Raw genomic sequence first — 15,385 nt, forward strand, 5'->3', positions numbered from 1 at the left:
GCAGTTGAAATGTTGTCCTTAATAGCAGTTGAAATTTTGTCGTTAGTAGAAGTTCAAATTTTGTCGTTAGTAGTTGAACATTTTATCGTTTGTAGCAGTTGAAATGTTATCATTCGTAGCAGTTGAAATTTTGTTGTTAGTAGAAGTTGAAAATGTGTCGTTAGTAGTTGAAAATGTATCGTTCCTAGCAGTTGAAATGTTGTCCTTAATAGCAGTTGAAATTTTGTCGTCAGTAGAAGTTGAAATGTTGTCGTTAGTAGTTGAAAATGTATCGTTCCTAGCAGTTGAAATGTTGTTCTTTATAGCAGTTGAAATTTTGTTGTTAGTAGAAGTTGAAAATTTGTCATTAGTAGTTGGAATGTTATCGTTCCTAGCAGTTGAAATGTTGTCCTTAATAGCAGTTGAAATTTTGTCGTTAGTAGAAGTTGAAATTTTGTTGTTAGTAGTTGAACATTCTATCGTTTGTAGCAGTTGAAATGTTAGCATTCGTAGCAGTTGAAATGTTGTTGTTAGTAGAAGTTGAAATTTTGTCTTTAGTAGTTTAAATGTTGTCGTTAGTAGTTAAAATGTTGTCGTTAGTAGTTTAAATTTTGTCGTTAGTAACTTGTAACCAAATATTAACATGTATGTATGTATGTATACTTTTGACCCAGCACATTTGCTCACATTTTCAGTAGACCCATAATAAATTCATTAAAGAACCAAACTTCATGATTTTTTTTTGTGACCAACAAGTATGTGCTCCAATCACTCCATCACAAAAAAATATGACTTGCCGACAGTTAAGCATGTTGATGGTAGCGCCATGATCTGGGGGCTGCACGAGTGCCACCGGCGCCGGGAAAGCCGCGGTTCACCGAGGAGGAAACACAAATTCCAACATGTGCTGAGCTGGTCCCAGAATTTTGCCAACTTTATTCAACTCCACGGTGAGGATGCAGGGTAAGGTATAGTTTAAGGCGCTCGGACAGCGCGGCGTCCTGTTGTCTCCCGGCGTCTTTGTCTCACGGCGCACCCTGCTGGAAAGTCTCCACTGTGAGCTTTTCTGCCCTAATTCCCTTACGTGTTAGTCAAAAGAGTTTAGTATCTTCTCCGCAATGATTGCATTTCCTTTTGTCCATGTGTGTAGAAGTCATCGCCAGGCTTCATAATTACTGCAGAATTGTGTGTGTGTGCGTGTGTGCGTGGGTGTGTGTGTGTGTGTGTGTGTGTGTGTGTGTGTGTGTGTGTGTGTGTGTGTGTGTGTGTGTGTGTGTGTGTGTGTGCTAGCAGCACATTACACTGAAAGGCCAGGAGGAGTACAGTGAGGAAGGAGAAGGAGGCTTGGTATCGCTTTTAACGACATTAGCATGGCCCGCTGTGTTTATAATTTATTACTGTGATGCAATGGAGGAGCTGCAGACACACACACACACACACACACACACACACACACACACACACACGTCTGTCTGCATAGTTTTAGCTCACACACACATTCAGGTGCGTTCACTGTTGTTTTGTTTCAAATGCATGTTGTACAATATGTGGGCAATGGATGAATAATGGCTTTGTCTTGCAACCCTGTTGACATATTTGCAACAAAGCATAACAATAAAGTTATGGACTACCTTGACAGGTCCCAAAAAGGCCTAATATTAACACAAACTAAATTTGCAATAGTATCAGAAAATGTGTGATGATTTCAGAAATGTATAATATTAAAAGAAAAGAAAATATGGAATATAGAAAAATGTAGTATTAATTATTGATATACATATAATATATAAGAATAATATTGGAATATTATCACACAAGAGTAACTATATATATACTTTTTTTGAAAGAAGTATTAACTTGTATATCAGTAATATTTTGAGTAATAACACATTTTACATATTCCTTATTATAAAGTGAAAAAGAAAAAAAACCTCATTAACAGGGAAAAAAAAGTAGTAATTTTAAGAGACAGTTGTGATATTTTGAGGGGAAAAAATACAGTAAATAATATTTTAAGTCTTAAAAAAGCCCTAATATCGCAAGAATATAGTTTTAGTGTAAGAAAAAAAGTAGCAGGATAATTAGATTTTAAAAAAGTCATTAAATGATGAGAAAACATATTTTTTTAAGTTTTTTTCAAAGTAGTGATCATTTGTGGAATAATTTGTGATTTTTATTTTTTATTTTATTTTTGTTTTTTTATTGAAATCCAGCATCAGACATTCCTATCCATTACATCATATTCACATACATCATATATCTGTTGTCTGCCCTTAATGTCAAAATATTTTTGTTTATATCCCAACCATACCACCCCCCCCCCCAAAAGAAAAGAAAGAAACCGCGAAAAAAACAAAGTAATATCTACAAATACATCAATTAAATAAACAAAAAATAAATAATAATATATTAATATTAATGATAATCAGAAATAAAATAAAATATGTGTGTATATATATATATATATATATATATATATATATATATATATATATATATATATATATATATATATATATATATATATATATATATATATATATATATTTTTTTTTTTTTTTTTTTTTTTTAAGCAGTACAATCACTAATTCGAAAAATTAAAATCAGGCTTATGGGGCGTGACATAGTTGACCCAGTTTTCCCAATTTGTGATTTTTACAAGAATAAAGTTGAATTATTCAAAGAAAAAAAACTGTGATATTTTATCCCAGTTTTACAAGACCGTCCTCATATTACTAGAATAACTATAGTTGTACAGTCATTATTTGAGTAATAATACATTTTATATAAGTCACATTATGAGTGGGAGGAAAAAGGCACAAATGTGATAATTTATTTTCCTTTTAAAAAAAAAAAAAAAAAAAAAGAGCCTTTTAAATATGAGGAAAAAGTTTGGCAAGTGAAATAATTTGCCTTTTTTTCTTTCTACAGGCTTCCGGAGAGAAGGCGGGCATTTAAAGTGACATCGTCCACTTGTGTCATGACGTCCCACCTTCTCCCACCCTTCCATCTCTGACTGTCTGCTAATGTGAGTCGTGTGTGTGTGTGTGTGTGTGTGTGTGTGTGTGTGTGTGTGTGTGTGTGTGTGTGTGTGTGTGTGTGTGTGTGGTGTGTGTGTTCTTGTATTTCTACCCTTCTTGAGACATCAACAAGGAAAAGTACCATTGCATCTAATAGAGAATGACTCATTTGCACCCCTGGTGGTGAAATCTATCAAAATTAGGGTGGTCCCAAAAAGGAGGGATTTTTCAAATTGACTGTGTGTGCTCTCCGTCTGGTCAACATATGAAATAACAAGTGAGTGTAAAACTTTGAAGTGCTCCCCCTCTGGCCAACATATGTAATAACAAGTGTGTGTAAGGAATTAGAAATGCGCCCCCTTTGGCAAAAATGTATTTAAAAAAAATATGGGGCCGATATTTGATCTATCGGGACGGGGACCCCTTGATAACAAGCTTAACAGTGAACACTACTGTCTTTAGGACCACGCATTGTAGACCCCCGTTGGAGGCCTCTCATTATTATAAAGTCATGCTTTATTGGTGATTGTTTCCCTAAAACTCCTAAGTGGACCTTTTGTAAAATAAATATGTATATAGAGACATACTGCAATAACTTGAAGTAAATAATGATGATTAAAAACCAATTACAAACAAAAAATATTTTAAAAAATAACTAAAAGTTTACCTTTTTTATATTTGCATAGTATTTATATATTATTAATGTTGTAAATACAAATCTTTATGTATCTAGAAAGGGTGGTCCTAAAGAGGTAGGCATTTTTCGGAGGTCTCAAGAAGGTAACAAATACAAGAGCGGGTGTGTGTGTGTGTGTGTGTGTGTGTGTGTGTGTGTGTGTGTGTGTGTGTGTGTGTGTGTGTGTGTGTGTGTGTGTGTGTGTGTGTGTGTGTGTGTGTGTGTGTGTGTGTGTGTGTGTGTGTGTGTGTGTGTGTGTCTAATCTAATAGAGAATGTCTCATTTGCACCCCTGGTGGTGAAATCTATCAAAATGAGGGTGGTCCCAAAAAGGAGGGATTTTTCAAATTGACTGTGTGTCTGTTTTAAAAGTGCTCCCCCTCTGGTCAACATATGAAATAACAAGTGTGTGTAAAAAATTTTGAAGTGCTCCCCCTCTGGTCAACATATGAAATAACAAGTGTGTGTAAAAAATTTGAAGTGCTCCCCCTCTGGCCAACATATGTAATAACAAGTTTGTGTAAGAAATTCAAATGCGCCCCCTTTTAAAAATGTAAAATTAATTTAAAAAATATGGGGCCGATATTTGATTATTTGGGACGTGGACCCCTTGATAACGAGCTTACTGTCTTTAGGACCATGCATCGTAGACCCCCGTTGGAGGCCTCTCTTTATTATAAAGTCATGCTTTATTGGTGATTGTTTCCCTAAAACTCCTAAGTGGACCTTTTGTAAAATAAATATGTATATAGAGACATACTGCAATAACTTGAAGTAAATAATGATGATTAAAAACCAATTACAAACAAAAAATATTTTAAAAAATAACTAAAAGTTTACCTTTTTTATATTTGCATAGTATGTATATATTATTAATGTTGTAAATACAAATCTTTATATATATATCTAGAAAGGGTGGTCCTAAAGAGGTAGGCATTTTTCGGAGGTCTCAAGAAGGCAACAAATACAAGAGCGTGTGTGTGTGTGTGTGTGTGTGTGTGTGTGTGTGTGTGTGTGTGTGTGTGTGTGTGTGTGTGTGTGTGTGTGTGTGTGTGTGTGTGTGTGTGTGTGTGCGTGTGTGTGTGTGTGTGTGTCTAATCTAATAGAGAATGTCTCATTTGCACCCCTGGTGGTGAAATCTATCAAAATGAGGATGGTCCCAAAATGGAGGGATTTTTCAAATTGACTGTGTGTCGGTTTTAAAAGTGCTCCCCCTCTGGTCAACATATGAAATAACAAGTGTGTGTAAAAAATTTGAAGTGCTCCCCCTCTGGTCAACATATGTAATAACAAGTTTGTGTAAGAAATTGAAATGCGCCCCCTTTTAAAAATGTAAAATTAATTTAAAAAATATGGGACCGATATTTGATTATTTGGGACGTGGACCCCTTGATAACGAGCTTACTGTCTTTAGGACCATGCATCGTAGACCCCCGTTGGAGGCCTCTCATTATTATAAAGTCATGCTTTATTGGTGATTGTTTCCCTAAAACTCCTAAGTGGACCTTTTGTAAAATAAATATGTATATAGAGACATGCTGCAATAACTTGAAGTAAATAATGATGATTTAAAACCAATTACAAACAAAAAATATTTTAAAAAATAACTAAAAGTTTACCTTTTTTATATTTGCATAGTATGTATATATTATTAATGTTGTAAATACAAATCTTTATATATATCTAGAAAGGGTGGTCCTAAAGAGGTAGGCATTTTTCGGAGGTCTCAAGAAGGCAACAAATACAAGAGTGTGTGTGTGTGTGTGTGTGTGTGTGTGTGTGTGTGTGTGTGTGTGTGTGTGTGTGTGTGTGTGTGTGTGTGTGTGTGTGTGTGTGTGTGTGTGTGTGTGTGTGTGTGTGTGTGTGTGTGTGTGTGTGTGTGTGTGTGTGTGTGTGTCTAATCTAATAGAGAATGTCTCATTTGCACCTCTGGTGGTGAAATCTATCAAAATTAGGGTGGTCCCAAAAAGGAGGGATTTTTCAAATTGACTGTGTGTCGGTTTTAAAAGTGCTCCCCCTCTGGCCAGCATATGTAATAACAAGTTTGTGTAAGAAATTGAAATGTGCCCCCGTTGGCGAAAATGTATAAAAAAAAATAAAAAAAAATGTATATAGAGACATATTGTAATAACTTGAAGTAAATAATGAAGATTAAAAACCAATTACAAACTAAAAAAATTTAAATAAAAATTTACTAAAAGCGTACCTTTTTTATATTTGTATAGTATGTATATATTATTAATGTTGTAAATACAAATCTTTATGTATCTAGAAAGGGTGGTCCTAAAGAGGTAGGCATTTTTCCGAGGTCTCAAGAAGGTAACAAATACAAGAGTGTGTTAATGTGTGTGTGTGTGTGTGTGTGTGTCCACAGTTTCATTTCTAGCAGTTACATAATGAGAGGCGCCCATATATTCATAACTAATATTTCATTGAGTATGACATTAATGTGTAGCATATTGTCGCCCTCCAACATCCTCCTTGTGTTTTGTCTCTGAAGGGTTTGATGGAGATCTGGTCGAATGTCAGCGGGAACAATCGTGATAGCAGGAGGAATTCTTGCCGGAGTGATACTGCTGTGCATCGTAGCAGTCCTCTGTTACTGTCGACTCCAGGTGACCCCTCTGAAAGCTTTTCTAACCCACTGGCTTCATGCCAGCCAGTGTGAAGCTCTTCCTGTGTCCTGAAAAACTCTATTAATATAAACTGAAATTAGGAGTCATTCAATTCAGTGGAAAACGTTTACTTTTCACTGTAATATTGGCATTAAAAACCCCAATATAATAAGAGAATAACGTACTTTAAAAAAAAAAGTCCTACTTTTAAATTAAATAAAAAAAGTTAAAGTACCAATGATTGTCTCACACGTTAGGTGTGGTGAAATTTACCTCTGCATTTGACCCATCACCCTTGTTCCACCCCCTGGGAGGTGAGGGGAGCAGTGAGCAGCAGCGGTGGCCGCGCCCAGGAATCATTTTGGTGATTAAACCCCCAATTCCAACCCTTGATGCTGAGTGCCAATTGTTGTAGTCTTTGGTATGACTCGGCCGGGGTTTGAACTCACGACCTACCGATCTCAGGGCGGAAACTCTAACCACAAGGCCACTGAGCAGCTTTATATAACTGGCCCGCAAACACCTGGAAATGATATGTCAATAAAGTACTTAATATTTTGTCACTAAATGTAATTGATTTTTTTTCATTTTGACAGAAAAAATATATGTACAGCTTGAAATTTCATACATTTTAAACTTTAATAGTAGCCATTATTGCAACAAATATTACAGTATATTATCATGGCTTAAGGAAGTGTGAGCACTAGAACTGGGTGTAGTATGGACAAATAGGGCCAATTATTTTCAATGTGTTTTTATTTCTGAACTTGTCTTAATCCTTGTTTTTACACTTTTCTCAACTTTTTTTAAAAAGCCTAACCAGGGACAAGGGTTGCAAATTAGCCTGAGGCTAGAAGTCTTATGTACTTTGACATTGGTCAGTGTTTCCCATAAACTGCCAAGATACCTGTGGCGGTGGGGGCGGGGCTATGGGCGTGGTCACCATGACATCATCGGGTAATTTGCATAATTTACTACAATGATATGATTTTCTCTAAAAAGGCTCAAAAAATGTATACTTACTAATTAATAATAACAGTTTTGTTTTAAACGTCCATCCATCCATCCATCCATCCATTTTACAATATAATTACAACACTTTATGTACATATTTATATACAGATTTGAACAATAAGTTATTCACTGAAATATATTTATTAATTGTGGTTCTTACAAAAAATATATCTTATAAAATATAAAAGCTAAAATGTCTCTTAAAGCTCTGCCTCTTTAATTAGTGCATACTAAATAATTTAACTTTAGCCTACTACTACAACCATATTATTTACCAGCAACATAAAGTGAAACAGAGGCAGAGGTGTCCTGCCACAGTCAGTAACAAATAAACAGAAAACAGTAGTGGTCAAATACAAATAAGGCAACAAGAGAACTATCCTACACTTCTCTTTTGTAAAGTAAATCTGAACAGCCTATATGGGCATCTACATCAACTATATGATTTGCCTGAGAAGCTGGACAGGACAAAAAAAAAAATATATATATATATATATATATATATATATTTTAATTTTTTATTTTTATTTTTTTTATTTGTGGCGGACACAAATAAATGAATGTGTGGGAAACACTGTTGGTTACCTGTGGGGAGCAATGTTTATTTTTTTGTACTGTCCCTGTCAAATAAATACATAAATAAATTCATAAATAAATGCTTTCCAAACATGTTTTTAAATAAAAATACTTAACTTTACAGCAAACTACCCATCAAATAATAAAAATGACAATACATTTTCCGTTTACTGTAAATTGAAAAAAAACGACCCCGAAAGGGACAAGCGGTAAAAAAAAATGGATGGATGGATGGACTACTGTTTTTTTTGCGTTAAAATTATGTTGCCTGAGCTGCCAGTTTTTGACTGTAAAATCTACGGTTGTTGTTTTTAACGGTGTGTTACTGTAAATGGAAAGACGGTACATTTGTTTTTACGGTAGAAAAACTGGCAGCTAGGTTGCCAGAATAAAAAAAAAAGAATTTGTACTGTTTTTCCATGAACAATATAATATTGTAAAAACCAATGTAAATTTAACACAACAATTCTGGCAACTAAGCTGCCAGGTTTTCCCGTAAACCCCCCCAACCCCCCCCCCAAAAAAACAGTAATAATAATAACAAATTTTATTTGTAAAAAGCACTTTACATTGAGTAAACAACCTCAAAGTGCTACAGTGTATTAAAAAAAATAAAAAGATGATAAAAAATAAATACAAATAAAAACTAGAACAGCCAAATAGCTAAAACTAGTATGCATATATCTAAAAAAAAAAAAGAAAAAAAAAGGGGGTTTTAAGCCTTTTTTAAAAGCATCCACAGTCTGTGGTGCCCTCAGGTGGTCAGGGATAGCGTTCCACAGACTGGGAGCGGCGGAGCAGAAAGCCCGGTCTCCCATTGTTCGTAGCTTTGTCCTCGGAGGTTGGAGGAGGTTAGCCTGTCCGGAGCGGAGGTGTCGTGTGGAGGATTTTAGGGGGTGAGTAGTTCTTTGAGGTAGAGGGGGGCATTTCCATGGAGGCACTGGTGGTACTGTTCTTACATTTACCGTAAAATTTTGTAAAAAAATTTTAAAAACACTATATTTCATAAAATTTTGTAAATGTAAATAAATAATAAATAAATGAATGTATAGTCTTTACTGTAAAATCGACAATCTACTTAAAACAATTTATATAATTAATAATGAAATCCGGAGGAAAATTTATACATTGTTCACTGTTACAAGCGGCCCATAACTGCCATGTGGCCCTCAATGAAAACCAGTTTGACATCCCTGATCTAACAGATAGAAACCATTGGTGAGTTTTCTTGCCTACCTAGGAACATGCCTTCCAAAGCATCTTAAAAACGGTAAATCTCTTTGCGGAGTGGGGGCGTGGCCTGCGGGCCTGCCGCGGAGCGGCGTGTGTCAGGACCGGCCTCGAAGACAGCGACAGGTGCGTAGATGGCCCAGGTGGGCCTTGTTAACCAATCACCTGTCACCTTATTAGCAGCAGCCGTGAGGAAACGGGTGGTGGCAGTTGGAGGTGCTGCTGAGAGACACTGTGCTGAAAAGCAAAAGACTTTGGACCATTGGAAAAATAAAACAGTGTTATAAGCTGAATTCCAGGCCGTCTGTGGTGGTCTGAAGAACCCACTAGAGAGCCAAGTCTTTTGCTTTTCAGCACAGTGTCTCTCAGCAGCACCTCCAACTACCACCACCCGTTTCCTCACGGCTGCTGCTAATGAGGCGACAGGTGATTAGATAACAAGGCCCACCTGGGCCATCTACGCACCTGTCGCTGTCTTCGAGGCCGGTTTCTGACACACCCTGTTCCGCGGCAGGCCCACAGGCCACGCCCCCCTCCACGTTCTTCAACTTCAGGGCCTCCTTGACCCGCAGCTGATATTTTTCAATTCCCTTATTATTATTATTTTTTACCTCGTTGGGATCCCTGTAGCATTCGGTTCACTCGGGTTTAGACTAGAGCTGCAATTAGCGATTCATTTGATAATCGATTAATCTGTCGATTATTGCTTCGATTAATCGATTAATAATCGGATACAAGAGACAAACTACATTTCTATCCTTTCCAGTATTTTATTGAAAAAAAAACAGCATACTGGCACCATACTTATTTTGATTATTGTTTCTCAGCTGTTTGTACATGTTGCAGTTTATTAATAAAGGTTTATAAAAATAAAATAAAAATGTAAAAAAAAATGTAAAAATTTAAAAATTGCCTCTGCGCATGCACATAGCATAGATCCAACGAATCGATGACTAAATTAATCGCCAACTATTTTTATAATCGATTTTATCGATTAGTTGTTGCAGCCCTAGTTTCGACAAATAACTTCACAAATGGCGTGTCACTTTTTCAGCATGTAACAAAGTAAATAGCCGACTTTTAATGTGATTTACTTTTGTTCTACTCGTTCTTTATTTCATGTTTCTCCCCAAACTGCGATGTTGACAAGTCTCAGCAGCTCGCATCGCCGCTTTAAAGTCAGGCTCAATACTTGATATTCCTCTGTAAACACGTTTAAAAGAGTTTGTCCACTTTTCCTAGTACCGGTATTAAAATGAAGTTTGTCAAAATGAATAAATTGCATAGAGTTTAAAGACTACGGCTGAGTATAATCACTGCAATATAGTTCCACTGATCAGCGTTCTTCAGCATACAGATGCCTCACAAAAGTTCCTGCAAAAATTCCTTCCGTTCTTCTTTCTCTCCATTGTCAAGTGTGTTGTCATAGAAACACACAAGAAATAAGTTGTCTTGCAAACTGTAATGGTGGTGGTGGTTGTGTTTGAAATCAAAGTTCTAGGAACTTTCTTCATACAATCAGTGATTGACAGCACCGCCCTTCCTTTTGAAAGTTCCAGGAACTTCTCGAAAGTCCCACCTGGCTGGCAGGATCTAAAAAAAATGTTCCTAAAGAACTAAATCTACCCATGTAGTTTTTGGTGGAAACACAGGGGGGATTTTATTGATTTATATTTAAATGGGAAAGTTCCTGTTAAAGTTCCAGTGTTGGAAAAGGGCTATTGTTCTCTGTTGGACTAATTTCACTTGAATCTAACATTCCATTCTACAAAATATTACAAATATTTATGATTTGTGCTAGTATCCTATCGGAAGTGAAAATGTTGTATCTGGACACCCCTAGAAAACATTCATTAAAAAATAAATAAACATGGATTTAAAAAAAATAAAATTAAGCCATAACATTATGAGAGATGTTTTTTTTATTTTTTTTTAGGGAATAAAGATGTAATTGTTTGATTTAAAAAAGTCAATATAATTAAGAAAGCAGTTTGAGAAAAACAATTACATATGAGAAACAGTTTTATTTTGAAAATATATGTCATTTTGAAGAAATAAATATGCAATATTTTTTTAGGAAGATAAAAGTTGATTTAAATTGAACATTTTTAGAAATGTCTTAATTAAAAAAATATATAAATAATTATGAACTACCTTGACAAGTCCCAATGTTACAGGAAAAAAGGCCTAATAACAAAAAAAACATTTGCCATAGTATCAGAAAATGTATCAAATACAATTAAAACAATTATTTTAAAAGAAAAAGAGATATGGAATATAGAAATATTTGTTATTATTAATTATTAATTATTGATATATATTATATTTAGAATAATATTGGAATAATATCACACGAAAGTATACATATATATATACATATATATATATATATATATATATATATATATATATATATATATATATATATATATATATATATATATATATATATATATATATATATATATATATATATATATATATATATACTTTTTGGAAAGAAGTATTAACTTGTATATCTGTAATATGTTGAGTAATAACACATTTGACATATTCCTTATATTATAAAGTGAAAAAGAAAAAAACTCATTATTAACAGGCAAAAAAAGTAGTAATTTTAAGAGAAAGTTGTGATATTCTGAGAAAAAAATATTGTAAGTCTTTAAAAAGTCCTAATACTGCAAGAATATAGTTGTAGTGTCAGAAAAAAAGTTAGCATAATAATTGGATTTTTAAAAAGTCATTAAATGATGAGAAAAAAAATTTTTCTCATTTATTTTCAAATTAGTGATCATTTGTGGAATAATTCCTGATTTTTACAAGAATAAAGTTATAGTATTCAAAGAAAAATATAACTTGGAATAAAAAGTAACAGCATTGCAAAAAAAAAACCCACAACTTTATTCTCCTCGTGAAACATCTTTCTTTTTAATCTGAAGACTCCTTTCTCGCATTTTTAGGAGTATTTTGACTGTGCTGTCGCTAAAGGAGAATCCTGTGAAAATGACATGCAGTCATGTGATAAATATTACATATGACTTGAGATATGCGGTGCTTTCCACTGAGAGTCCCACAAGAGGAAGTAGAACTACAACCACAGAAACCACGGCAGCGCCGGCCCTGGTTTCAACCTGCTATTAATAAATGAAGAACAAAACTCCTCATAATGTTAAAAATCATGTATTTGATACAAGATTATGTCATTTTTGTTGAATTATTCTTATTTTAGAAGATCATTTTAAATACATGTTGGTATAATGTTGCAAAAAAAAAACCTTTTCCAATCAGAACTCTTAATTACAAACCCCGTTTCCATATGAGTTGGGAAATTGTGTAAGATGTAAATATAAACGGAATACAATGATTTTCAACCCATATTCAGTTGAATATGCTACAAAGACAAAATATTTGATGTTTAAACTGATAAAAAGAAATTTTTTTGCAAATAATCATTAACTTTAGAATTTGATGCCAGCAACACGTGACAAAGAAGTTGGGAAAGGTGGCAATAAATACTGATAAAGTTGAGGAATGCTCATCAAACACTTATTTGGAACATCCCACAGGTGAACAGGCTAATTGGGAGCAGGTGGGTGCCATGATTGGGTATACAAGTAGATTCCATGAAATGCTCAGTCATTCACAAACAAGGATGGGGCGAGGGTCACCACTTTGTCAACAAATGCGTGAGCAAATTGTTGAACAGTTTAAGAAAAACCTTTCTCAACCAGCTATTGCAAGGAATTTAGGGATTTCACCATCTACGCTCCATAGAATCATCAAAGGGTTCAGAGAAAAATCACTGCACGTAAGCAGCTAAGCCCGTGACCTTTGATCCCTCTGGCTGTACTGCATCAACAAGCGACATCAGTGTGTAAAGGATATCACCACGTGGGCTCAGGAACACTTCAGAAACCCACTGTCCGTAACTACAGTTGGTCGCTACGTCTGTAAGTGCAAGTTAAAACTCTCCTATGCGAGGCGAAAACCGTTTATCAACAACACCCAGAAACGCCGTCGGCTTCGCTGGGCCCGAGCTCATCCAAGATGGACTGATGCAAAGTGGAAAAGTGTTCTGTGGTCTGACGAGTGCACATTTCAAATTGTTTTTGGAAACTGTGGGCGTCGTGTCCTCCGGACCAAAGAGGAAGAGAACCATCCGGATTGTTATAGGCGCAAAGTTGAAAAGCCAGCATCTGTGATGGTGTGGGGGTGAATTAGTGCCCAAGACATGGGTAACTTACACATCTGTGAAGGCGCCATTAATGCTGAAAGGTACAACCACTTTTTGGAGCAACATATGTTGCCATCCAAGCAACGTTACCATGGACGCCCCTGCTTATTTCAGCAAGACAATGCCAAGCCACGTGTTACATCAACGTGGCTTCATAGTAAAAGAGTGCGGGTACTAGACTGGCCTGCCTGTAGTCCAGACCTGTCTCCCATTGAAAATGTGTGGCGCATTATGAAGCCTAAAATACCACAACAGAGACTGTTGAACAACTTAAGCTGTACATCAAGCAAGAATGGGAAAGAATTCCACCTGAGAAGCTTCAAAAATGTGTCTCCTCAGTTCCCAAACGTTTACTGAGTGTTGTTAAAAGGAAAGGCCATGTAACACAGTGGTGAACATGCCCTTTCCCAACTACTTTGGCACGTGTTGCAGCCATTAAATTCTAAGTTAATTATTATTTGCAAAAAAATAAATAAAGTTTATGAGTTTGAACATCAAATATCTTGTCTTTGTAGTGCATTCAATTGAATATGTGTTGAAAAGGATTTGCAAATCATTGCATTCCGTTTATATTTACATCTAACACAATTTCCCAACTCATATGGAAACGGGGTTTGTAATAAAAGTGACGTCCGTTGTGTCCAGTGGCGCTCTAAAGCCCCGCCCCTTGTGCTTCTGTCCCCCCTGCAGTATTACTGCTGTAAGAAGAATGACTCCGAGGCGGACGCGGGCTCGCCGCCTCAGGCCGACCCGCTCGCTCACTTCCCGTGCAACACGTGCAACGCGCTGGCCAACGACGGCGCCGCCATCACGCCCGTCTCCCTGGACCAGCTGGACTGCGCCGCTGCGTCCGCCTCCCACCGGGGCAACGCCTGCCGTGCGTGCTCGCCATACACGCGCCGCGCCGCACTCGCCGCCCCGGAAATGCTCAACGGGGGCGAGCGTCTGGGCTTCCATACTTACTACGAGAACCCGGCGGCGTCTTTGCCGCAGTGCTCCACCCCCTCTTTGAGCTACTACGGCCCCGCTGACCTGTTCCCGCCGCCGCGCTCCTACAGCACCCAGGTGTGACCTTTGACCTGGAGGAGGTTGACACAGGCGACCAATATAAGGACGTGTATAGCATGGGGCGCCTCCTGGTGGCACTTCCAAGCGTTCTTTTAATGCCGGCAAAGTTTACTCCTTCCGGCAAATAATTCTTCTTAAATATTGTCTTCCTTCAGGACTTTTCCTGTTTGTGTCCCATGTTCCCATGTTTGCACCCTTCTAGGGACAACACGACTCAAAACAAGCAAACAAATTCCCCAAGATGCCACACGTGTGTAATTTTCAAAATGACAAAGTGTTTGTTAGTTGGACTCGTACACTCACCAAGAGGTAGTGGAAACTTATCCTAGTCAATCAGTAAAGAGGATTCATTAAAAAAAAAAAATCTACAAATAGAAATATATATATATTGAAAAATAAAATGTAATTTATTTGTATTATATATATATATATATATATATATATATATATATATATATATATATATATATATATATATATATATATATATATATATATATATATATATATATATATAGATGTGTGTAATTATTTTATTATTTTTATGTTTTGTCAAAAATAATATAACAATATTCTCTTGAGATCCAACAATATAGCAATGGCTGTCTTGTAGTGAGCGCATTTTTAAATATTGTTTTAAACTTGATTTGCTCCCTTCAATTGCACTAAAGAAATAATGATAGTTATTATTCATTGTTTTGTTTTTTTAAACAACAATTTTCAATTTGTATTCTTTAACCATATATGTATGTATATGTGTATATATATATACATACATACATACATACATATATATATATATATATATATATATATATATATATATATATATATATATATATATATATATATATATATATATATATATATATATATATATATGTATGTATGTATGTATGTATGTATGTATGTATGTATGTATGTATGTATGTATGTATGTATGTATATGTATGTATGTATATATGTGTACATAT

The 15,385-nt window shown here is 35.5% G+C and overlaps 1 protein-coding gene across 3 annotated transcripts in view; it reads left to right on the top strand.

The window, feature by feature from the left end:
- Positions 1 to 14,772, top strand: part of LOC133645572 (protein FAM163A-like) — a 42,825-nt gene extending 28,053 nt beyond the window's left edge. For all 3 annotated transcript variants that reach the window (XM_062040410.1, XM_062040411.1, XM_062040412.1), the window contains 3 exons: positions 2,911 to 3,007; positions 6,175 to 6,289; positions 14,034 to 14,772. In XM_062040410.1, the coding sequence (XP_061896394.1) occupies positions 6,197 to 6,289; positions 14,034 to 14,414 (474 nt within the window). In that variant the 5' untranslated portion in view covers positions 2,911 to 3,007; positions 6,175 to 6,196 and the 3' untranslated portion in view covers positions 14,415 to 14,772. The remainder of the gene's footprint in view (positions 1 to 2,910; positions 3,008 to 6,174; positions 6,290 to 14,033) is intronic.
- The last annotated feature ends 613 nt before the right edge of the window (positions 14,773 to 15,385 follow it).

The sequence above is a fragment of the Entelurus aequoreus genome, linkage group LG03 (genome assembly GCF_033978785.1).
Source record: "Entelurus aequoreus isolate RoL-2023_Sb linkage group LG03, RoL_Eaeq_v1.1, whole genome shotgun sequence".
Taxonomy (NCBI): Eukaryota; Metazoa; Chordata; class Actinopteri; order Syngnathiformes; family Syngnathidae; genus Entelurus; species Entelurus aequoreus.